The following is a 26,205-nucleotide window of genomic DNA, read 5'->3' as shown; positions in this document are numbered from 1 at the left end:
GTAGGCCTAGTAGACCTCTTCCTCTTTGGTGTTGTCCCGTGAGTTGAGGCCTGATTAAGCATCAAATGTTTTTGCCCTTTAGCAGTATAAAAGTCTTCCAACTTATTCTTATAAGAAGAGCTGGTCAACACAACACCCCACCCCCCCCCCCCCTTTTTCGTTTGTGAGATGGCGGTTGCACTTTTGGCACAGCCCTTATGTTCTTGGGTAAGATTTCCACAGAACCAGATGGGTAATGTGCCTCAGATAGGGGTTCATCTTGACCAGTAATCTGAGATTGGCGGTCAATGATAGGTGGAAGAATAGTTGGCTCAACTCTGGTTGAAGGCCTGTCCCCAAGTAGGCCTAGTTCTGGTGCGCACTCAGCATTGTAAATATGTTCTGGACAGTTGGGCCAATTGTTCTCCTCAAGGAAATCTGTTTCAGTAAACACAGAGTCAGTGAAAGGACAGATTCCAGTGGCACGAAAACCACTCACAGCATTACTTATTGTTGCAGCTCTGATGTAAGCTTTGCCCATGAGTTCAGCGAGATCATACTGTGTCACAATTCTGACATCATTAGGCCTACTGGAGAGCCACTTCTCAATTTCTTGATTGTAGAACGTTTTGAATGGCTTCATGAATGCACCATCTAATGACTGCATACGATGTGTGCTGTGAGGTGAGAGGCAGACCATTATGGTGTGAGTTTCTCGAGAAAAGTTTATCACTTCCAAGTTTATTGTGTGCGTGTGGTGGTCATCCAAGATAAGGACAGCCGGGTCTTCTGCTCTAGGTTTGACAGAAGAAGCAAAATGTTTCATCCCCTGACAGAATAAATCACACTGAATCCAGCCTGATGAGTGAAATCCTGGAATCGATTCTGGAGGAGCAGCTTTCATTAGCTTCAAGTCGTGTTTCTTTCTGGTAAAAACTATCATGGGAGGCACATACTGTCCAGCAGCAGACATACAGCTGACAATGGAATTTAGTTTTCCCCTCTCTGCAGACGACATTTTGTAGACTGCCGGTTTCCCTTTAGTGTAAATCACTTGTACATTTTTGCTTTGAACTGTTGTGATGCCAGTTTCATCCACATTAAACATTCTGGCAGGGTTGAACTTAATTTTCTCAAGTTTTGCTTTAAGAATAGTGAAAAAAGCTTTCACATTGTCTTCCGTGAATCCTAAGATTCTAGCTCTAGACAAGGACTGTGGGGTTCTTACTGTCAACTGGGAAGAGTGTCTTTTCAAAAACAAGTTCAACCACTTTCAACCTGCAGTGTTCGTTTTTTTTTTAGAGAAGGGACGGGGAAGATTGTTTCTTAAGGCAAGTTGGAAGGCCATCAGATTTATGTCATTTCGAGTCAAACCATAATAATTCTTTTCCATTTCCTTGCAGTACTCAACCAGTACTTTTTCTAAATCGGATGTCAGCACAGGTTTCCTGCCAAGTTGTTGTTTTACCACTGCACATACTTGATTTTCACCTTGTACACTTCTTTTATTGTAGTCTCGAATTGTTGTTCTCGGTACTCCAAGCGTTTTAGATGCTCTCAGTGTCCCCATTTATTTGTTCTGAACAGCTTGACATGCAGCCTCAAGACTTAAAGTGTTCCATGTCTGTCGTTTCTTATCTTCCCTTGACATCTTAGAGCCCTGGCCTGCAACAAATATAAACAAAACATTTTAGAACAAACGAAACTGCAAATAAAAAGAAAACAGGATTGACGAAAGTTAGAGGTGGATTGGTAGGTATATAAAAATTGTTGTTCCAAATATCAAATAGGATCGTATTTATAGGCGATATTAGGAACAGAGCTCAGTCAACACAAACACACACTTAATAAAGTTACAAACACCTATTTCTAAAAAATAGTACCACCTTCGGAATCCTTATTTAATGCACTTTGAAGTGATATGAACAAAATTATAATTCGGAAACACTTACCTGGTCATTCCCTGGATTGATTGAATACACAAAAAATGTTCGTCATAGTCTCAAAGATATCAGATAGAATATTGTCGTTGCTAACACTTCTATGAAACTTTCCGCTGGCAATCTGTGTGACGCAACTCAAGCATGTAAAGGTACATACATAAATTCATAGATGGCGCCCATAGTAGCGTGGAAACACAGGTAAGTGGTATTAGGCACAGGGGCGATATTTGGGACACTTACCATATATATATATCATTCAGTCATTTTATTATTTAATTTTTAGTAATTATTAGCATGCAAAATTGAAGATGGATTTGTTTTTGTCACACCAAGCAGTTGTGCTCGTGTGCAGTGGGAGACGTTCGCCAGCGACACCGGCTTGCTCCTGTACGCGCTGGACATAGCGGCGCATGCCTCGGCCGCCTGCTGGCTGATCCTCAGGAGGGACACCCTGACGCGGCTGGAGTCCCGGCTGTCCGGGTTCCGCTACCTGCCGCGCGAGCTGGCCGGCGTGCGGAAGCTGGTCGCGTGCCAGGCGGCACTGGTGCTTGCCTTCGTCGCCGTCGATGCGCGCTTCTTCCTCTTCAGGACCCCGTCGTCGCCCGGGTCGGCGACGAGCGACCTGCTCTACCTCTGGATGGTGAGCTCCACGTACGCGGTGATCCTCAACTTCAACGCGTTGGTGCTGCTGGTGAGGACGCAGATCGGCGCGGCGAACGGCGAGCTCCACCGCCTGGGGCGGGGCGACCCCTGCGGGCCCGTACTGCCCCGCCGAATGGACCCCGCGATGGAGACGGCGGTGGCGCAGGTCGCAGTGGCGCGCGGCGCCCTCCACGAGGTGGTCGCCGATCTCAACTCCGCCTTCTCCATTCCGCTCCTCACCCAGGTCACCAGGCTGTTCGTCCAGGCCGTGTTCTGCCTGTACAAGATACTCCTCTCGGCGCTCGGCCGCAAGGATGAGTTCTCGGACACGGACGGCCAAGCGTCCTTCAACAGCGTCGCGCATTCCTGCGTGTTCGGTGTCTTCATCGTGTACTTCTTGTGGCAGATCGTCTTCATTTGCGAGCAAGCTGTTCAAGAGGTGAGTTTGGGGAGAGGTGGGTAGTCCTGGACACTTAAGCATAATTACATACACCTGAAAATTTTTCATATATATTTAAAAAAGTTAATCTGTCAGTTTTACGCTTGAAACACTATATGTGCATATATTGCCAATACAAACACATACAATCTTCTAATCAACGAAAATGAGGATTACAATGGAGCTTATGTTTTTGCACAGAAACGATACACGTCGGGTAGCCCCGGACACATCATTCCTTCATTAAGCACAAATTACAGTAAAAGGATACATAATCTGGATCAACTCCAGCACATTCCTCATGTGCCCATCCCTTACATGTACAACATTGAATCCAGTTTTCTGCAAAACTTTCACAGCAGATTATGCACATTGTCTTCTTTACTGGTAAATATGTTTTCCTTGACAATTTTTTCCGACACTGTTTCGACTTGGACTGTTCCACAGTAAGTGACAATTTGCTAGGTTTTCTTCGTAGAATATTTTTTGGTTTTCGGTCGTGTCTTAAGCTCCACAGCTTCTTTGTAAGGGCTTGATGTTAGAATTTCACTTCGCTGAGCTTTTCGTTTTTTACATGGACTTCTTCTTTTGCTGGCATCTGGAAGAAGTGTTAAAGTTTTCAAAACATTTGTAACATTCGTTGATGTTGAGGGATGGCTGTTGTCTTCAACATTCGGCCTAGAAGTGATTGATCTGGGCGATTTCACAGGATCATCAAAGGTTTCTGTCATTGGAATAGGCCTATGTGTTTCTGTTACCTGATAAGAGATTGAACTGCAAGATGGTTGTGCAGCAGTAACGGGATAATTGCTAGGAGCTCTTGTATTTTCGACTTCATTCAGGTGTTTCAGGAATTTCTATCAGAAGTGATGGAATAAAATCTAGGTAAGAAAAAACTCCAAGGTTCAAAAGATAGATGCCTGTGCAAGAAAATCCATTGCTTGCAATATCAAGACGACAAGACTTCCTATATACACTTGAAACCAGTCCTGCTATTTCATTTCCTGTTATTCTTAGACCAGCATTTTGTCGCATCCACAGAGCACAACTTCCAGCATAAGCATTCTTGAATGGCTTCATGAAAATTCTGTCCAATGGTTGGAGTTTGTGAGTAGTGTGAGGAGTGCTTATCATGTGGACATTATGTTCCCTAGCATAACATATCACAGCAATGCCCTTGTGACTAGAATGTCCATCTAACAGCAACAAAACAGGGTTCTGTTGTGTAGGCTGAGTGTATCGAACAAAATGTTTCAACCACACTAAGAATGTTTCTGCACCCATACAACCATTTGACTGAGCTGCAGCGATGGCTTCATCAGGTGCTCCTATCATTAGTCTGTCATTCATTCTCTTCCTCGTGAAAATAAACATAGGTGGAATGAAATGGCCAACAGGATTCATGCAAAGCATGACTGTAACATTTCGGCCTCTTTCAGCTGATGTCAATTTTCCAATTTGCTTCTTTCCTTTAACAGACAATACTGTCTGATTTTGGTTGACAGTTGAAACCCCAGTTTCGTCCGCATTGTACATTTAAGAAGGTAGGAATTTATATATCTCTATCAGTATTGTCAGTTTTTCGAAAAACAATTTCTTGAGGTTCATTAAAACTAACACACCTCATCAAACTGGTAGATTCTGGTGAGCGAAAACTCAAATGTGGATGTCTTTGCATGAAAGAGTTGTAAAAATCTTTCCCAGCACATTTGGTGTCCTGTTAAATCTGTGTGGAATTCCAAGTGTCTCTGCTAAGTCGAATGCCAACTTCAGAAATTCCTTTCTACTCAACCCCATTAACCTATCATCAAGTTCTCTAATGTGTTATGCCAGCTCTTCTTCAAAATTTGAAGGAAATGTTGGTTCAAAACGTCCAATTTTAGGCTTCAGTTCACATTCAAACCCTTTCTTAATCAGTGACACTCTATCCTGAACAGAACTTTTTGGAACATTAAAATGTGTTGCTGCATCTCGTACACTCATTTTACCACTCAACACATGTTCTACAGCAATTTTCATTGTAACTTCACTCCACAATCCCCTATTGATAGTTCTTCCTTTGAATTTCGGCATGATTGTTGCGTCAACCAACTGTAACATATGACCCCAATATATTAATAAAAATAATTAACCTGCTAAACAAAGAATATTTTATGTTTTACATATCAAATTATGTGTCCGCAGCTACCAGCAACGCAATAGCTCTAACTAATAAACATAACATAAAAACTGTTGCTAATACAAGCATCCCTAAACGGTATGTTCAAAAACGCCTTATAAATATGACACTGTGTACATATAATTCAGTTTCGCTTACCAACAATGTCGTGAGACGCTTCCAGATATTAACTGCGTCGTAAAAATCTTAACCACAAAACACAAACATACGCACTACATCCACGCGCTTAAACGAATAAATCTCAACTGTGTGCGGACAGCACTGTATACGGAGGGAGTTATGGACAAAGCTTGACAGTACTGCCACCTAGCGAGAAGTAGGTAAACTACGACGTGTCCGGGGATACCCACTGTCCGCGGCTACCCACCTTACCGACCGTACCTACATGTACAGTCTGTTTCATGTACAAGGCGGACAAGCAAGGACTGAAGTGATATTATATATAAGGTTGGTAAAGATTAAATTAAATCAGATTAAAAAATTTAAATAAATACTCAGTATTCAGTTTTAATATAAACACACGTATAAAATTATTTAATAAAGTAAAATAATTTAGATATATTTTAATTAATAATGAAATCAATAAATATGCTGTATGTTTAATCGAATTTATTACTTTAATTATTTATAAACAAAAAAATTGTATTAATTTTACATTTATAATGCAAATAAATCGTACATACGGGAACATAACCTCACATATATAATAACACACAAATTTTTATTACTTATAGAAACAATCAATAATTATTTTTTAAAGATCGGGCTAGACTCTCGCCTAGCAGGCCCCGCGGCGGCCATTTTCTTTTTTATTTCCCTTGTTTGTGAAGTGTTCTTTAAAAATACACATATATGTTACGGGTAATGCTAGAAGAAGAAGAAGAAGAAGAGGAAGAAGATGAAGAAGAAGAAACCATAGGTCTACCCTGGTTAATTTATCATTATTCAAGTTTGTTGGGTAAAGTCCGAACAATAACTAAAATAAATTTGAATTCGGCGTCTACGCGTGTACACCTAGCACTGCCCAACGCTGACTGGGTAATGTTAGGTGTTGCGTTATTATCGAGCACGTGGCAGAAGACACACGGTCGCCGCCCTGTGACGGAATGGCTGCCGAACAGAGAGCGCGTACGGTGTTCCGTGTGCGTTTGTAGAAAAAGTTTCAAGAAGGGCGAAGGGTTCGAATCGCTTTTACTTTAACAAAAAAAAAGTTTTAACTAACATTAACGAACCATCGAGAAAATGTTCTCAAGGAATCAGTTTTTCTGTTTGTCAGGATAAACTGATTAAAATTTGAAAATGCATCGCCCGAAAAATAAAAATCCTACGACAACTTGCAAATGAACAATCGCTTTCAAGAGGTCAAGGCTATAAAATGTATAATTATAAAACAAAACGTGCTACAAAGAAGTGAAAATGCAAGGCTGCAGGAAACTTTTGCAATTGTGTCACTCAGATTGTCTTAGTAAAATAAATAACACTTTCTTGGTTATTAATAACAACATAAGTACTATTTTGTGAAAGTGCCATTTCATGAACTATTTTCATAATTATAATTTTGATTACATTTCATTACGAATTTTCCAATTAAAAATACTTTATATAGGTATGTTTAGTTATGGTATCAATGTTTTTTCGGTCGTTAAATTAACTAAATTAAACTAAAGTTATCAAACGTTTGGTTTTTCTAATATCACCCAGTCAGCGTTGGGTAGACCTAGGGAGTAACAGGCGATTTGCCTAACGGCGGTTTGTTTAAACATGAATTCGTTACGGCGATTTGCCTAGTCATTTCGCCTAAAGGCGTTTTGCCTAACGTCAAATTGCCTAACGGCGATTTGCCTAACGGCGATTTGCCTAAAGGCGTTTTGCCTAACGGCGATTGACCTAATGGCATTTTGCCTAACGGCGTTTCGCCTAAAATGTTACTATGATGACAAAACCTCGTTTTGCCTAACGGCGGTTTGCCTAACCTAACCTAACCTAAGCTAATCTAACCTAACCTAAACTAACCTAACCTAACCGAACCTAACCTAACCTTACGGCGTCTTGCCTATCAGTGGTTGGCCTAACGGCGATTTGCCTAACGGTGTTTTGCCTAACGGCGATTTGCCTAACGGTGTTTTGCCTAAACAGCGTTTTGCCTAAAATTAGGCAAAACGCCTTTAGGCAAAACGACACATTCCCGACCTAGGTGTGCACGGGTAAACGCAAATTCAAATTTTATTAATTATTATTCGGACTTTACCCAACAGACTTGGATGGCATTACCCTTAACACATACATAAATAGAAAGAGGACGATTTTAATTGTTGTTAGCTCGTCAATAATTTAGATTTTGTGTGTTCATGATTTCTTATTATAAAAATGTTCTTAGAATTTACTGTTTCATACAATGGTGATAAAACTGTAATTTTATCGTAAGCATTGATAAACTTAACTGGGAGTACAATTAACCAGGGAAGAATATTAACATTTCTTAAGATAATTTAACAAAATCATGGTCTAAATTTAAGTTCTAGATTGGCTTTAAAAAGTTGTTTTTTGGGAATATTCTGGGAAGGCCCTCAAATTCACCTTTTCCTTGGGGCTGTTCCAAACCTCCCTCCACCAACTCTAACGCTAAGGTTCCCTTCAAAAATATTTGGATTTGAAAAAGTAGCGAGGGCTCCGCAAAGTGTAGGGCTACCACAGTTCGTGTAACATTTCTGAAAATTTGATAGTTCTTTAAAGTAGTACCAATTTTCTATCTATTACTCTGCTACTGTTGTTCTGTCTGCAGAAATATTAAACAAAAATTATGTGTTGTTACTATGTAAATGACACGAAGAACATGGGTACCACAAATACTACTTTCGAGAAATGTCGAACTTGGTATAAGTTGCATGCCATAAAATATAAATGATAAACGCCATGCATAAAGGAGTATTTTTTTAATACGTTTGGTAATGAACTAGTAATTGCAGCAGTAACATTTATTACCGAACTGTTCTATGTCATTGACTGATAATCCTTTTTTTTTTTAAGCATGACCGTACCCCAGCGTTGGTTCACAGAATAATAAACAAAACTTACAGGAAAGAAGCTAAGCAAAAGGTGAGAGTGTATAGTTTCCGTTTGATATTATGAAGTAATACCTTCATTAGAGTTAACTTTATAAAGCCCGGTTTGATGCTAGATTTATGCTACCCGGCTCGTTAACATTAAAATTGTTGTTTTGAAATATAACTATAATATAAGTTTTAGTATACATTATTTTTAAAATTTAATATTTGTTTTTTTTTGGGATCAAACAATAAGTTTTTTTAACAGTAATAATGCAATTGTATACATTTTGAAAAAATTATAAACACCAATTATTATTTCACAAGACAAACTATTCGTAGCAGTTGGTATCCATTAATAACAAGGCATCCCATTAATTATGTGCTTTGGTCAAATAGAGCCAAAAATTTTAATGTTGAGTGGTATAAAATAATTTCATAACAAAAATTGTTGAAACCAATATGGCGTCTTTTATGTATGTTTCCTTAGAAGTAATAATCATTATTAAATGAAGCTCTTAAAGAAACACAACAAGAAAACTATTAACAATTTCTGATTCCAAATTTTCATTCACAAATTTTTTTTTAAAATTATATTTTTTAAAAAAATTCATTACATCAAGAAGTTTTCTCTAAAAATACTGTGTTCTTTGCGTATATCTGGCAACAGAGCATACAGAAACAAGGACAGCGTTAAAGCAGATGTCATGCGTTGTAAAGAGAGAATAAATGTCCATTTAAACACACACTGGAAACTAAGAACAAATAAAGCTGTGTTTGCAGTAATAGCGGGTTCAGTTTCTTACCCGGGAATTTATGCTTTGTTTTGTCCCAGTACCTACTTCCAATAGTTAAAGTTAGTTATTTGTAAACCGCTTTGCAGTATTAACTGCGTACAAAATAAGCGTGATACAAAAAAAAAATTCAAATTGTTAAATAAAATATAAAATTACGGGCAAATTTTAATAAGATATACTCAGTATTATCTCGAAAATTGCATTTCATAAATTCAAAAATAACCATAGCTATGTGTTGTACAAAGTTACAATATCTTTCTTTAGTATTACAAACTATTTCTTGGCAACTGATTTCCAAAGGAATCTATTGCAAAAGTACAGAACATTTTTTTTTACACAATTATCAACGGATTTATTTCACTACAGGCTAGATTAAACTTTTCTATACATCATCAAGACTTTCAAAAGCGCTCATGAGTGTACAAGAAAGGGTGGCACGTGATTAGGTAACAACTATTTCTCCAGTTTAACAACTGGCCCAGAGTCGCCGAGAGAACTGCAATCCAATCATCACCGTGAAGCAGATGTGTATGTGCTTCAAGTCTACCTTGCTACCCAATGAATCCGAAAAATAATTTGGCTCTAGCTATAGCTGGTTTTTACTGGGTGTAATAGATGGACTACAAGAATTGATAGGATAGATAAATACACAAACATACAGAAAACAACCGATAGTTATCACAAAATATCAAAGTCGTATACTTTGATCCTGCCAGCATTAGTAACAACGCATCAAACCAGTTGTCTTGTGGTTATTTCCTTATATCTCTGATCAATATTCTAATCTTCTCTCTTCAAATCTGCACAGGAAAAGTTTTCTGTACTTTTACAAAAAAAAAAAAATTCCTTTGAAAACCAGTTCTCAAGAAAACGTTTGTAATATATACAATAAATATTATTGTATATTTGTACATATGGCTATGGTTATATTTGAGTATATGAATCACGTTTTTCTTCGAGATAATATTGAGTATTTCGTACAAAAATGTACAAACATTTTATATTTTAATTAATGTTTCATTCAAGCACAAATTTTTTTAACCAAGAAAAGGATAATCGAATATTAAAAAATTTAACTGTATTTTGTTGTATAATGTTTATTATGTGTTCAAGTAACACTGGAAATCTATACAGGGAACTGTTTTAAATAACTACAACTATTGAAGGTACTGGGGCAACAGAAAGCATAAATGTCCAGGTAAGAATCGAGGTTCAGTATTACTGCGATCACTATTTTGTAGAGATACAGTTGTTTTGATGTAAAGTACCAATTTACAGATGTTTCATAATGGTTAGCTATCACTACCACTTCAATCACTATACAATAAATGTCAAAACAGTTAAAAGTAAAATCTCATTTCATATTGCTGTTTATGCATATTCAGTTCGTGTGCATTAAATTTATTGAATTTCAACAGTTGGTATCATACCATAAACCAACGTGATTAGTATTGGATTTTTATTTTCTTCAAGATGTCAGCCAATATTGTAGTAGAACAATATAGGAAAGTCGTCAAATAAAAAAACAGACATGTTGTGCAGCGCATTCTAGTGGTAGCGCTAGATTCTACAGTGTAAGCGCATTTGAGACAAGGTTATTTAGCTATTTTAAATGTAAGTTTTTTTCCAAGTTTTCTGTAGTGGTTATTTATTATGGCTGGAATGTTTTTTTTCAATGTTTGGTTGCAACAATTAAAATGTTGCCAACTGCTCGTAGTAATTTTTGAATTTAAAATTGGTTAAAATTCCTTAGGCCCGTTGGTGCCGAAGTCGTCTACGTTTTGCGGCATCAACCTAAATATAATCGCTTATTTGAACAGCGAGGAACATATTAAGCTTATTGGTGTGCCAAAAAAATCCTTTGATAGGAAAAGTTTTCTGGAATTTTTTTATAAATTCTAATAGTCACACAAAGAAATAATCGTAACTTAAAAATACGTAACAATTTTACAACTACACCGTAATAACACACTATTTTACTATACATGGTTGATGAACTGAAGTACCCGGTTTCAAATCCCATGCGATACGAACCTGAGTTTTACATTTTCTTGTATAACAACATAGTTAAAGAAAATCATATTATGACTTGTTATTGTTTAAGTAAGAGTTATAATAATAACTTTAAATAGACAGCCCAGTCCGTTTGTTTGTTTATTTTACACTAGGTAGGCATCAATATTTACTTTTTAATTAAAATATAAATAAATCTTAAAAACGTATTCGAAATGTTTGATTGGGTGTACAGAATATGTGTATCTACATAAATGTAAAGAGAGTTTATTTTTAATTGTATGTTTTTTTACACAAAGTTAAAGTTTTATTGCAAGCTTGATGAAATGTCTCAGCCTACATAATATTCCTAAAAAGAACTCCCATTACCCTTCCCCCTCTTAAAAAAGAATTTGGGTTCTTCTTGGTGATATTTTGCTCAGCTGCATTTACAATAAAAGGAACATTACAGTCTTCATCTGATTGTGAAAAACGCGTATCTACAACCTTTCTAGAAACAAATCTAAATTAAATGTGTGAAACATTTAATGCTTTTAAACTTTTATTCTTTTTATATATGATAGAGTTTTTAAAAGCATCTTGTTGTAAATATTAAATGGCAATTTTCTAAAGTAAGCCTTCTTATACAAAATTATCTAAATTCTGAAAATTGTATTTTTCAGTTCCTCTTATTCTGTTTGATGACTGCTAAACAACATTGCGATATTTCAATTAGTTTAACATTAGTTAACTGTTATGATCATTTAATACCGTTAAGTTATCTAAATTTAAAATACTGTATATTATTGTAAGTGGTTTATTAGTTAAGTTAGTGACATTAAAAACACTAACGGTGTTTTTAAGGAAACAAGTATTCAAAAATACCATTTGCTGAGTTTTATTTTTTTCAGATGAGCACTTATAGTCTACTAGGAAATTAACTATTTTATCATGTCTCACGGGATAATTTACCAAATAAACTCTTTACGAAAATTCAGGTTTAAAGTTAAGTATGTTTTATTGTTAAAAGTTTTATTATATTGTTCCTTTCGTCGTGATGTTAAAGTTAGGTCATTTTTCATGATATTTAAATCAATATATTTTTTGTATATTGCTGAAACTTGTTTCGATTATGAATACAATGTTTTCATTCAGATGTATGGAGCATAAATTCATTACTCTAGGACAAACTATATTTCAAACGACGCGACGAGAGAGAATCTGTGCAGAGATCACTCATTATAATATACGGAAATTTGAATTTCGCGGGAGTTCTTCAGGCCAAGAAGCTAGGATCGCTTCAGTCAGGTGTCACCATCGTTTGCCATGTTAAAAAGGTTTGATTTTCCTATATTGTTCTACTACAATATTTGGTGTTAGTGTGATTAACTTGTGTTAAAATAAGCTTGTTATGTTGAAATGCTTTGCGGATACTAGCCTCCCCCTCCCCCCAAACCCAAAACAAACACTGGCCGATTAGGCAAAACCAACTAAGTCTGGTAGTCACACAATGTAATGAATCTGTTACAGACAAAATATATTACATATATATTTTTTATGTTTAACATTTTCGCTATATTATTTACTTCGCCTAGTTACCGTAACCATATTACAACTCGGCATATGTTTTATTTTCACAAATTTTAGTAGCAAAGTGCTTGTAAGAAAAAATTAATTTAATGAAAGATGTTTTTTTTATTAACAGCTAGAAGAATTTTCGCTACAATTACTACACAGCAAAATTAAGTTCAGTGCCTGCGGATTTTTTCCTCTAGACTACTCTGTCATTGGCTCAGTAAGTAAAATTTAAAAAAAAGTATATTTTTTTATGTATGATTATATTTTTATTCGTAGAAAGAGTTCTCAGATGAGGAGGTTGTAACACTTTATCTAGTGGGCTAGTGGCCAGGACTCCTGGTTAGGCCATTAAAATCCCAAGTTTGATTCCCGGGTGCGAAACGTCATTACCGAGTTCATGAATGGGCGTTATGTGGTCTTTCTTCTCTGTACTGCGCGAGGGAAAGGCAAATCACTGCAGAATCACCCTGCCGAATAAACCACAGGGGCGCTGAGGCTTTCCCCATAGCGGCGTTTTCTGAGTCGCTACGTTCGGAACTCATTATCCTAAACATCATCGTCATAAACATCATAATCATTATCAAAATCATCACCATAATTATCATCGTCATAATTATTATAATAATATTCATAATCATAATTTTATAATCATAATCAAAATCATGATCTTCATAATCACCATAATCTTCATCCTCATCAGACACCTATCAAATAATTATTTTCTCTCAACATTTTAAGACAGGTCTGCGCTACATCACAAATAGTTAATGGATATTTTTAAGTGGAAAAAATTAAAATAGTTTCCAAAAGTCCATATTTAATATTTAATTACATGCCACAATTGAAACCACTGTAATGGGACCAGTGAAAAAGCTATCGTTTGGGAAAATTTATCAACAACTTCAATATTTTAATTCACAAATAAGCTTAACAATTAGTTAACTTTTCTTTAAAATACTTAACTGCGAAAAAAAAAATTCTCTGAAGTGATCTTTTGGAATGGTAGACCTACGTATTGATTAAAATGCAGATTGTCTAATTTTTTGCAGCCCTTTATTACGTAAAATGTAATTTTTGGTAAAAAAATTTATGGTTGAGTGTATTGTAGTGCTGTTTTATTTTTAGTAGAATTAAGATCGCGTCTCGCAACCATCACTTATTAAGAGGAGGATGGGATACTTTATTGAGAAAAAAAATCTTGGAAATTATAAATTCTTCATGAAAATTTAAAGTTGAGCTTCAAATCATTGTGATAAATTACATTTATAGAATGCGTCAAAACAAAATGTACTAAACAAATTTTCTTTCGTAATGTAATGACTTTGACTAACTTCTAATGTTTCAGATGGTTGGCGCCATTACGACGTACCTTGTGGTTTTGGTACAGTTTCAACTATCTTCTTCTGAACACGTACCTGCTAACATTACAAACATTACAAACATTACAAAGTAACATTAAACAATATATAATTATGGTATTATTGTTATAAATATAACAGGTGTTGATAGCGTAACACTACATTCATAGCGTAAAATTTCAAGTAAAATATATGATTAATATAACTATATCGTTAACTGTTCATATATTAAGTAGTGAGGAAAATTCCTGTAAATAGTTTACAGTTAATCATGTAAGTCAAAATATACTGAAAGAAGAAAGCCCAAAAAAAAAAACGTACTTTGAACTAGTGCATGTGTAGCCTGTTATAAAAGGTAGGCTGATATAAAACCTTTAATTATGTAAATGATTAAAAGGTAAATAAAGTTTTAACTAACGACATGTTTCTTGTTATTTAAAATCTATACCTTTTTTTTGTGCGTTTTAAGTGCAGATCAACGGTTTGACACCAATAAATTACTGACAGCTTTCTTTCTAAAGTTGAGATAGTAAGGAAGTTCGTTTCATTCGTCAAAAGAGCGACATGAAATAAAATTACAGAAAAAAACAAAACACTTTTTCCTTGTAAAATGGGTTTGCCATCTTAATAATTAATTGTAATATTCATATTAATATTTACTATATTAGTTTTAAATCAATTAATATTTTTATATTGTATATATAATTAATTATCATCAGAAATGTATTTTAAAAACTTTGAAAAATACTGGTTAGCTTGATATAAAGTAAAAAAATATAAACATTTTGTTAAGATGCCTGTAATATGATTTTGTCATTTTGCAAATTAACGACAAACAAATGATCGTAGAAAAAGACATAATGATGTTAATGGTGATATTATGTGTATAATACAGTTTGCGTTTGGCCCGCAAAAGATAGAAGACCACTGGTTTTAGCATGTTCTGTACACAGGTAATGCTGTTATTGCTGGTACTTAAGTTTGATTACTGTTTCTTTGTAAACCTGTGAAAGAACCCTTCTTGTTGTCCTTTCTCTGTTCATTTTCTCAGTGAAAGTTTGAGGATTTTTTTCCCTTTAGCTATAGGAGCTAAATTTCTGTTTCACACAAAAAAAATATTTTTAAAGTTTTTGACTTAATGGTGGTTAGAAGTAAGGTTTCTGCAACATTTGCCATAGTAATAACTGAAGTCAAAATAATAGTGTTAGCAAAACTTTTTTGTAACAACGAAGTTTAACGCCAATTCTATGCTATGTGTAGGGACAGGAAAAATTCGCGTGTTCAATGATTTCTAGAATGGACTACACGTACACTTGGGCAAATGCCATCCATTTATTGGGCTGCTGTCTCGTGAGTTGTCCCACCCTAGCAGTCTGTTATTCGATATAGCTTTGGTTGAGAGATTCTCATTGGCCCAGAGTCCTCTGGATGAGTTGTGAACCAATAACAGAGGTATAACTATTTGAATTTCAGCCTGTAGCGAAATGACTCCGTGAATTTTTTCCGGTCTCTACTTCTGTGCTATTAACATCTCTGTTCATCAGTACTCACAATATATGAAGGCAATATTTTACCATTATTCTTATATAGTTACTTTCAACATTAAACAAACTTCTAGCATGAAGTTTTATACTGCTACGTTTATTTATTTTTGTTTGCTAACCAATTTCCAGTCAGAATGACTTAAAAGTTAGAGCAGACACTCATTATGTAGACTGCAATACCTCCATTACTGGGCCCTCTCTTAACATTGTTTTTGCGAGCTGTGCGAAACGATGCAACAACGTTACGAATTCTTTCAGCAAACTACGAGCTGAGCAGACAAACGCAACGACACAACGAACGGACATGTCTTCGGCTTGCATATTCAACGAACGTCTGCGAGTATGACGTCATCGCCACGAGAACCTGTCCGCCGCTTCTTGAGGGTGCAATGTCCCGCTCCACACGGTTGAATTTCCCGACTTTTTGTTTAGCTGAACTCTCACAAAATGAAATATAGATATATAATGCGCATACTTTTTTGCACAATAAGCTGGCAATTTCTTAAATGCCCAGGTAAGAATCCGAACTCAGTATGTAGTGAGACAGCTGTTTTCACGTAAATGTACATATAATTTACAAATATCCGAAATTTTACGTGTGGTCCATTTGCAAACAAAAAAAAAATGTGGAACACCTATAAGGACCAGTTACTGTTATCTGATGCAAACAAGGCGTTTCCCAGCTGTCTTGTTCTCTTCACGCTCGAGTTGAACCATACTGCGATGTGCACCGAAGCGTCACGTGTAATCGCGGCGATGGCGCTGCTAATTGGTCCGGATTAGTCCGTCGAGCGTGAGGCGGGCTCCAGAATGAGTACGTCGCTGTACACTTTAGGGTAATTTATATCAACGTCTTGGCAAGTGGCTGCGTTGCGCCACGCTTCAAAGGCTCTTGTCTCGTCGCCATTTAGGCTGGAAATTTTAAGCTAAACCCCCTGTCACAAGACGGAAGTTTCCTTATGTTTGCTGGGAATGCTGAATGTGCAATACTTCCAACATTTCTACTCCACTAATCTGCTTGTATGGAGTCAAGTAAATGACCCTCCAGGAGACCGGTATGCAAATACCCCAAGGGGATGGTTCGACAGCATCACTTTCTGTGAGTGGTTTACAGGCATGATGATATGTAGGTTTAAAAAAAAAACATGATGGCCAAAGGTTGTGATCGGTACGATTTATTCTCACATTTAACGCCACATGTTTCAAAGTTGTGGATAGACAATGACATATTTTTTGTATGCCTACCAGAAAATAGTACACATCTTACTCTGTGTCTAGATGTTTCCTACTTTCGACTCATGGAAGTAGCGTGGAGAAACATGTGACAATTCGAGAAATAAAACAACAAAATTACAAATAAAAAATTTAGACATTAAGACAAAAAGTGACATTAAAATTCAAGATGGCGACCATAACAAAAAGTGCAACAATGATGTCATACACATCTGAGCTAGCGGCCGTAACGAAAACTGCAACGTTCGGGTTGTGGGATGTTCGATTTCAAGAGGCGAAAGTCAATATAAAACAAAGGTCAAGGTAAAAGGTCAAAGTTCAAGTTAAAAGTTAAGGTCATCAATATGACCGCCGTGACGTCATGGTGGTCAGTCATTGACCCCATCCACATCCACACACCGACTACAGGGCTCGGAGCCCCCAAACTATACTACTACTGTACATAAGAGAGATGCTGGGAAGATCAGAGCAAAACGAATTAAGTTTTTGAGGAGTACGTTGGCAGTTGCGAGGCGAGAGAGGATCAGGAATGAGATGGTGCAAGCAAGAGCAGGAGTATAGGACTTAGATGAGATCATTGAAAAAGCAAGAATGAGATGGTATGGCTATTTCCAGAGAATGGTAATAGAGATGCTTCCTAGGAAAATGATGGATTTGAAGTCCACTTGAGAAATACCCCGAAGAAGACCAAGGAGGAAATACGAAAAACAGATAGTTGAAGGAGTGCAGGAGAGAGAAGACTGGAATAAAGTGAAGAATGAGGAATGGTGGAGTGACAGAGGAAGATGGAGGCATTTTACTATGCTGACCTGGTAACAAGCTGGAAACAGTTGATGGTGATGATGCCCCTAAAACTAATTATTTTTTTATAAATGTACATACATAATTTTCTATGGTGGTACCCAAACCCATGACCCCAAAATTATAAAGCAAGGTACAGTGACCGTAAGACCACCCAGACTGTTTAAACTGGGAGTGCAAACGTAAGAAGTCAGTAATTTCCAAGAGTTATCTTGTAAGCTACGCGTCTATAAAACTTCTCTTAAAAAAAAAAAAAATTACGTTGAATGTGAAGCTTCACGACAGCGACTGGTCGGTTGTCTGACCACTTGCAATTAAACTTTCAAGGTCACAAAGCAGGGTCGATGTTTAAGGTTAAGTCTTTCTTCAAGCGTGATGCAGATAAAGGTTACGTAAACGATATATACCGCATACAGACAAAAACAAAGTCATCTCAAAGTGTACGTCTACACTTATATAAAATGTTGCCAGCTTTGACAAAATTAAAATATAATTGAATTAAGAATGCAAGTGCTGGAATGGCAACATCGCGACGGTCGCGACTCTAAGGAAGCGAAGCGACAGCAAAAATACATCCCCTTATGGAGAACATTTAGTGGTTTATACCCGCGCAAATAACCAAAATACACCCATATATAAAAATATACATGTGAACCACACATACGTCAGTCATCAATGTTTACAATTTTTTAAAGTGTAACATATTAGCTCTCGGTTCACAGCAATTTGTTGGAGTAATCTGTGGCGGATGGCGCGAACTAGAGTTCACAAAGCCAAAGGTAAACTTTGTAGCATCGACTGTTTAATGAATTTCAAGATAGGCAGTATTTTAATGGAATTCCTTGTCGAAAATCAGGTTCAAACCCAGGGTTTATAAATTTTTCAAGCTTTCTTCGCTTTTATTGGAGCCGTTTCATTTTACAGTTTAACACTCCCGTCTAAAAATGGAGTAATTCGACGTAGCTGCTCTGGCAGCGAATTCTAGTGGCGCGTACGGAAACTACGTGTGATTCGCGTAATTTAGTTTGAAACACAATTTGCGTATATTTATCACCCTCAGTATTATTCAAAATTAATTCTACGTTAAATTTCGTGTGCGAGTTTCGTAATTTAAGTGTATTTGCAACACGAGAACACATGAATTACCTCGTTACCGAGGTTAGCGGTTACTCATTTCTGGCGATTATTGAAAGATTCACTCGTATTTTATTTTTTTAATTGGCATGTTTGAGATAAATATGTTTAATCCAAATTTAATGACTTTTCGGAAAAAATTACTGTTTGAGTGAACTTGAAATGATAGAACACATAATTATAAAAAAAGTTAAACATAATGATTATAATAGTAATAAAAATGCACCAATACAACCAAAATAAAAAAAATTAAATTCTGACACGTGTGACAGTATCGTCTTGCTCACGACTCGATTGAAATATAAAATCTTTCTTATCGAAAAGTACCACTGACGTGTTGATCGTGGTTGGCTGGCAAATTATTTTGTTCTCATCTCGTCCTTGGCGTAGCACTTTATTGTTAGTACAATAATTGAATGGCAAGAAGATAGTTTTAAATATACCGTCACAGACTAGAGCCTGTTAGTAAATATGTGGCTGCAAAAAGGTATAAAAGGTCTGGGAGATATTATTTATGCTTTAACATGCCAAAAATTGGGATAAACAGTTTAAAATTAGAATTATGCAAAAAAGTTGAAAAATCAAATATGGCGGAGAATTATCCGTCTTAAGAATACCCTGAAGTCAGATGTGTAATTCTGTTTCCGTATTTAATTTTTAAACTGTATTTATAGGACAGTGAAAATTGGTTAAAACTCGGGTTCTCGGAATAATTAATTAGGCATGAAAATCACGGCGCATGTACTCGAAAGCGCCCAAAGGGACTTGCACATAATTTTTATTTTCATTTCTCCGCCGTATAATGTTAATGGTTACCACCCAAATATCCTGGTCGTCCTGTGCACTACGGAAATATGTAGGTACTTGCGCTTAGAGGCGACACCGCGCTAGAAGCACCAGCGAGGGTCGCACTTATCCCCTCTCGCGCGCCTCGCTAGCACGGACACACACCCCTGACTGTCGAAGAGTTCAAATTAAAAAAAACAATATAGAAAAAAAAAATAAAACGAAGTAACAGATTAAGCACAGAATTTAGTTGTTTTTTTATGGAGACGTGCCACTGAGAGAGAAAAGTTTTGTTTGCCTCAACAAAATATTTGTTTATATATGGCGAAATAAATATATTTTGTTAATTCAAACAAATATTTTGTAGTAGGAAAGAATATGTTGACCCAAAAAGAAATAAATGATTTTGTCAACTCAAATGTATATTTGGTTTAAATTTAACAAATTGTTTTTGTTACTTACCGAGTTTGGTTAAACTAACAAAATATTTTGTTCCACCGAGTAAATATTTGTTTCGCCATATATATATATATGAACAAATGTTTGTTCGATTCAAACAAACCTTTTTTTCTCTGTGATGGAGTGTGTTTCAACGACTTTTACACGTTGCAGGGACTCACTGGCGGCCAGTTGGCGTGGCATCGCCTGCGCGCGCCTGAGCAGGAGACTTGCTCCGCCCCTCCCATGCAAATCCCCCGAGAAGCCGACCAGAGGCTATCGCGTGCGGATCCGCGCCGCCGCGGCTCTTGACAGCCAGGCGGGACTCTCCAGAAGAAAAAAATTTGCACATGTTTTTATTTTTAAGGTTCTTCGGGGAGGCGCAGTCGGCGTGGCGTGCGTCGGGGGCAGGAGCACAGTAAAAAAAGGGGGGGGGGGGGGGGAGAGAGAGAAGAATTTGAAAATAACCAAAGGAAAGCGTCGGGGAGGAGAGAGAGACGGAGAAACATCCTGCGGGGACTCGGAAACTCGATTCACCGCATTCGCACGTCACAAAACGGTTTGTATTATTTTGATTTTTTTTTTTTAAATTCTTTGTTTATTAAGAGTTTACCGCCTCACGTAGTCCAGAGAGGTATTTGCTGCAAAATTACCCCAGCCATTCCTAGCGGTTTTATTTTTACCATCAGGCTGGCCTTCAAAAATGTGTGTGTGTGTGTGTGTTCAAGCAGGGTTGTCCACGAGGAAAAATGTATGGCTAGAGTTGAGAATACTATTTTTTTTTTTGGGGGGGGGGGGGGAGAGGGGGATTTAAAACACTTGGGGGTATAAGAAGAAGGGGGAAAAATATATATAAACTTCAGGTGCATGTCAGTTGCCAGCACTCTATTCACAGCCATCCAGCGCGGAGGCAAACACGTCCTGACTGGCCCGGCCGAACAGGGCAGTGGCTTCTCTTGAAGACGGCCGCCAATCACAAGGGGACAATCGCTAACCGGTTTAAATTTTTGCGAAAAATACATGCCCCTATCTGTGGAATCTAACGAAGAAATGTTTGTGTTTTCCACCAGTTGTAGTGCTCTCATAATGTTTGCTTATTATCACTTCAGGGATAATTTGTAAAAAAAAAATAATAGTTTATACTGAAGATAATATTTTTTTGTACTAACAATAAAAATTATTTTTTTACAAAGCCTAAGTTGGTTATTTTTGCTCATTTCCCCCCCTCCCTTTAATATCTATATTCGGAATCTCAAATTCGAGTTCGAAATTGAGAAAAAAGTGTAGGTACTTAACCCATTACTGATATTTAAACATTTTATAATCAATTTTGGAGAAATAACTCCCCGGCCTTCAACCACATGTATTTCAGATAGTGAAACGTACCAGTTAATTTGAAACTTTTTTTGCATTTAACATGTCACTCGTCCTTGTCTACAACTGTTCATTATTCAACTTGACCACGATTTTTTTTCCAACTCATTATACACGAGGACAGGTCGTTTTATATTTCAACGCCTTTATCAATGACAGAATAAACTTAGAAAATATTCTATTGTTCGGATTTAGTACATCTTGACTTCGCGAGAGTTCTTGCCGTGCTGTTCACATTACGAGAGTATTGCGATAGTAGCTATTGCAAAAGCACATAGAATGTAATAATCGCCGAGTCAACAGTAGGGAGAGCGTGCCGACTCTGGAACATAGGCGAGGGGGGAGCGGGGTAATCCGGGGATTATCCCATTTTTTATGGTTTTTTACGCATTTTTTATGGTTTTTTATGTGCAAATCCAGTTTTTTATGCGCTAATCCAGTGGCTAATCCGCTAATCCAGTGGCTAATCCGGAGATCCGCAAATCCGCAAATCCGCAAATCCGCAAATTCGTAAATTCGCAAATCTGCTAATCCGGAGATCCGCAAATCCGCAAATCCGCAAATCCGAAAATCCGCAAATCCGCCATTTTGTATTTCTAGAAATTTCCACCAACTTCGAATCGTGACGTCATGATTCTGTGTCGTCTGCTGGAGGTCGCCATCTTGATTTCTTCTGGCCGCCATCTTGTTTCGTCTGCTGGAGGCCGCCATCTTGATTTCTTCTGCCCGCCATCTTGTTTCGTCTGCTGGAGGCCGCCATCTTGATTTTTCCTGGTCGCCATCTTGTTTCGGCTGCTGGAGGCCGCCATCTTGTGTGACGTCATATAGTTCTGTTGGTCGCCACCAGGTAGCAGCAGGTATTATTTTATTTTAACTAAAATATTTTCAGTGCCGAGGCTGGGATTCGATCCATGGGACGTGAAAACGTCCAGGATGTCGTGGTTACGAGGCGGACGCCTTGACCACTAGACCACGAGACCAATTGGAATATGGTGGAATAAATAATCTATATATGCTATGTACTGACGGCAAGTTTATGATAAATGGGGGGAGGGTGTTTTTGCCTTCCTTAATGCATACCTAAGGCGCCACATTTGAAATTAAAATTATTATACAGCCGCCATCTTTAATTCCAGCACAGACTACCAGATGGCGCTAAATTCAAAAAATTAGTTGCCAGAGGCGCCGCCATCTTGGTTCTCAAGTTGGCTGGTAGATGTCGCTAGTATCGCGCGCCAAATTCAAAAATTAGTTGCCAGAGGCGCCGCCATCTTGGTTCTCAAGTTGGCTGGTAGATGTCGCTAGTATCGCGCGGCAAATTCAAAAATTAGTTGCCAGAGGCGCCGCCATCTTGATTCTCAAGTTGGCTACCAGAGTGTGCCACCGTCGCCATCTTTTAGTTCATATAATCGATACCAGATGACGCCACCGTCGCCATCTTTATTTCATATTTCAGCTGCCAGGGCGCAGCACCATTCGATAGGTCGAATGCTAATCGATATATTTACTTTTATTTCATATTTCAGCTGCCAGGGCGCAGCACCATTCGATAGGTCGAATGCTAATCGATATATTTACTTTTATTTCATATTTCAGCTGCCAGGGCGCAGCACCATTCGATAGGTCGAATGCTAATCGATATATTTACTTTTATTTCATATTTCGGCTGCCAGGGCGCAGCACCATTCGATAGGTCGAATGCTAATCGATATATTTACTTTTATTTCATATTTCTGCTGCCAGGGCGCAGCACCATTCGATAGGTCGAATGCTAATCGATATATTTAGTTACAAGTGTTGCTACCAGAGGGCGCGATATTTAAATTTAAAAAATATTACAACCTTTAAACAATTCTCCGCCATCTTGGATTCAACAGCCCCACCATCTTGGAAGCACATGATACACCCAAGGACTCGTTCCAATACATGCACAGAGTGCACCGAAAAGATTGTTCCCTTACATGCACAGAGTGCACCATATTGAATGATCATGATATGTGTTCCTTTATATGCATCAGAAGCAGGCATAAGAAATATTTTATTATAGGCATACTTTAGTGTTAGCTTTCCTGTAATGCATTTAATAATAGTGTAAGCTCATTATTATTATTTAGTGATAGTGAATTTATAACTATGATGTGTAGTCTCATTCTCTTCATCTCGACGTGGCGGAAGATTCTCTGGAGTGTAAGCTGAAAAAAAATAAATAAATAAAAACTTGTGTTTGAATTTATAGTGGTATGCTGCTTTCCACATCACCTTAGAGACTATGTCTCAGGAGGTACAGCATTAAATGCGTTAACTCCTTTTTTTTATACATGGCGAGTTTCCCCGAGAGGCCTATTTTCCATGTTTAACAAGGGCGCAAGCATTATGCTTCACCGTCACTCTCTCCCAAGCCGCTGTCCACTCCATCATCTGGCTCCACTTGCTCTTGAGCCTCCATTACAGCTTCAAAGCATGCTATAATACCGTTGTAAAGGTATGTTAGAAACTCGTATTCCTCTGGAAATGCAGCGAACAAATTGATCGCGGAGACCTCTAGATGGTGTACTATCGCATCTATATTCATGCCGATGCAAGCATGAAGCGCATATTCAATGCAATCGCGCATTTCCTCAAAAGCAGCCATGTTCATTATGGAATTGTCAGAGACAGAATGAAGACTATAGTTGACCGGGTCTTGACGGAAAGATGACATGCAACCCCGATGTCGCGCTACACATTCCAATGAGGCGCCCAGCGCGGGCTGACGTCACAGCTTGTTGATCCCAAGCTGCAGAGTGCTGGGTCGTGTTCAGGAAGTAGTCCACACATTATAAATACATTGCAGGAATAGAATCTCAAAAACAGCCCACACAAACGATTCCATAGAATATGCTTCGATTGAGAACAAGCAATAAGGTAAAATAAAATGTGTATATGTAATCTTAAACTCCCATATCGTTTCTCCTTACCCATGTCCTCACGGTATCGGGAAACCCCTTCCAAGACACCTGGAATCTTTCACCACGCTTTCGATGAATTTTATTTACCAAGTATGTATCGGGGTATTTTGTAATTTGAATTTCTGAAGCATAAAAAACACCTTGTATTTCATTTCCATCCATATCACTCAAGTTATACACACGCGGAAAGCTGGACCTCATAGCTGTTACTTTAAACACTTCGTGAGACCAATTCGGTGTAAACCCCTTTTCAAAAACTTTCTTGTTTCGTGACACGCGTACATGATCCCCCACACGAGCCTTAGGTTTTCTAGGGTCTATTGTCTTTACATATTTGTAAACACTTTGTAGCAAAGAGTCATCCTTCACTTGATTCGGAGCCATGCCAATGGTGCGGTGGAATCTGTTATTGTAGACACGTAGAACTTGTGGTAAAATTTTAAGCCACTTATAATTTCCTTGAGCTGAAAACTCGCGAAAAAGCAGCGATTTTAGAGATATATTAAACCGCTCTACCACACTTGCTTTAATCTCACTGTGAGTGGAATAATGATTAATATTTTTTCTTTTCATAAGAGCTCTGAAAGTTGAGTTATAAAATTCTGTTCCCGCATCACTTTGAATACTTTTAAAACTTCCTGCTTCTTTCAAAATACTTCTCATGGCAGCAGTAACCATCACACCTGTCTTTTGTTTAACTGGAACTGCATAAGCACGTTTGCTGTACACATCTATGGCAGTCAGGATGTACTTGTAACCACTGTTCACTTTACTGTATGGTATCATTTCTACCAAATCAATCTGTAGTAAATCATGGAGTCCATATGTTAAAACCCTTCTGCGAGGAAATATAATACGTTTGCCTCGGTGAAGCTCGTATGCAATCCCACGCTGTGCGTCGCTCATTTTGCAATGTATCCTGATTCTTGTAACTCTTCAAGTATCGAAAGGATTTCGTTATTGTGTCCGGTGTGGCCAGAAGCCTGCGAGGCCATTAACAACCTGAGTCGATCTACTATCTCATTCGGATCATTCCAATAAATGAACTCTCGTTTACGACCTAAATCCAATGTTTTATGTAACAATCCACTTCCTCGTTGCTGCGAACCAATATGTGGAAACAGTTGCTTAATGATATCAAATTTCGCATGTGACGTGCTTTTATAGAGATTTGTTGCAGGATCATTCTTTTTAAAATAAGCATTTGTAAGCTCTAGTAGATTACCATATTGTTTAAGGGCCGATTCCGAGTACGTATGCGGCTCTCTGCGAAATAAAAGTTCAAATAAACCAGGAGCAGGTTGTATTAGTTCATCTTTAACGCGAATCATATTGTTATCGTGAAAAAATACTTCCGTGTCCCCTAAAAACCAGCGGTTATGTCGTTTAGATACACCATAGGTTCCATCACCAGAGCGAAGGTTGTAGCTCTGCAAATAAGACTGCACTCCACCTAAAGAATCATCATATGGAACACCGTGATGTTTTAAAGGAATAGCGTTCGAGTCATCACTGTCGCTTGATTCTAAATATTGTTTCACAGTAGCTTCTTCCGCAGAATCCTGCTTCACAGTATCGATAGACTGTGCGAGCGATGTAGTAGGTCCAAGTTTATCCAAACGCGAATTAACAGACTTGAATATTTCTTCATTAATTGCATCCCTCTCCAAACGAGCTCGTTTGGCAAGTAGATACTTTGCACGAACATTTTCTATGACGCGCTCCAACTTACTAGCCTCAAGAGACATGACTGCAGAGTTAGCGATAGCATATCACCCTTTTATATACAACTAGCATCAATACGTGAGTGATCTAGGCATGTCTAGAGCTTGATGGTTTTGGAGGTGCTGGTTTTGGAGGTGCTGGTTTTGGAGGTGTTGGTTTTGGAGGTGCTGGTTTTGAAGATGCTGTTTTTGCAGGTGCTGGTTTTGGAGGTGAAGGTTTCTTAGACAACACACCGCGAGAATATTCATCAGGAGTAATCGTCAAAACATCA

The 26,205-nt window shown here is 37.6% G+C and overlaps 1 protein-coding gene and 1 long non-coding RNA gene across 2 annotated transcripts in view; one reads left to right on the top strand and one right to left on the bottom strand.

Annotated features, from left to right (window-relative positions):
- LOC134535913 (uncharacterized) overlaps nt 1–26,205 on the bottom strand; it is a 52,773-nt gene that overhangs the window by 9,685 nt on the left and 16,883 nt on the right. The gene's annotated exons all lie outside the window — the stretch shown is intronic.
- On the top strand, nt 169–14,320 carry LOC134535675 (putative gustatory receptor 28a). Its single transcript, XM_063374871.1, has 5 exons — nt 169–207; nt 2,275–3,003; nt 8,210–8,278; nt 12,721–12,810; nt 13,939–14,320. Exons 1-5 carry the CDS (start codon nt 169–171, stop codon nt 14,044–14,046), a joined length of 1,035 nt encoding a protein of 344 aa, XP_063230941.1. The 3' UTR covers nt 14,047–14,320.

Source organism: Bacillus rossius, chromosome 10 (genome assembly GCF_032445375.1).
Source record: "Bacillus rossius redtenbacheri isolate Brsri chromosome 10, Brsri_v3, whole genome shotgun sequence".
Taxonomy (NCBI): domain Eukaryota; kingdom Metazoa; phylum Arthropoda; class Insecta; order Phasmatodea; family Bacillidae; genus Bacillus; species Bacillus rossius.
Note: the sequence above shows the minus strand (reverse complement) of the source record. Positions and strands in the feature narration are given on the sequence as shown.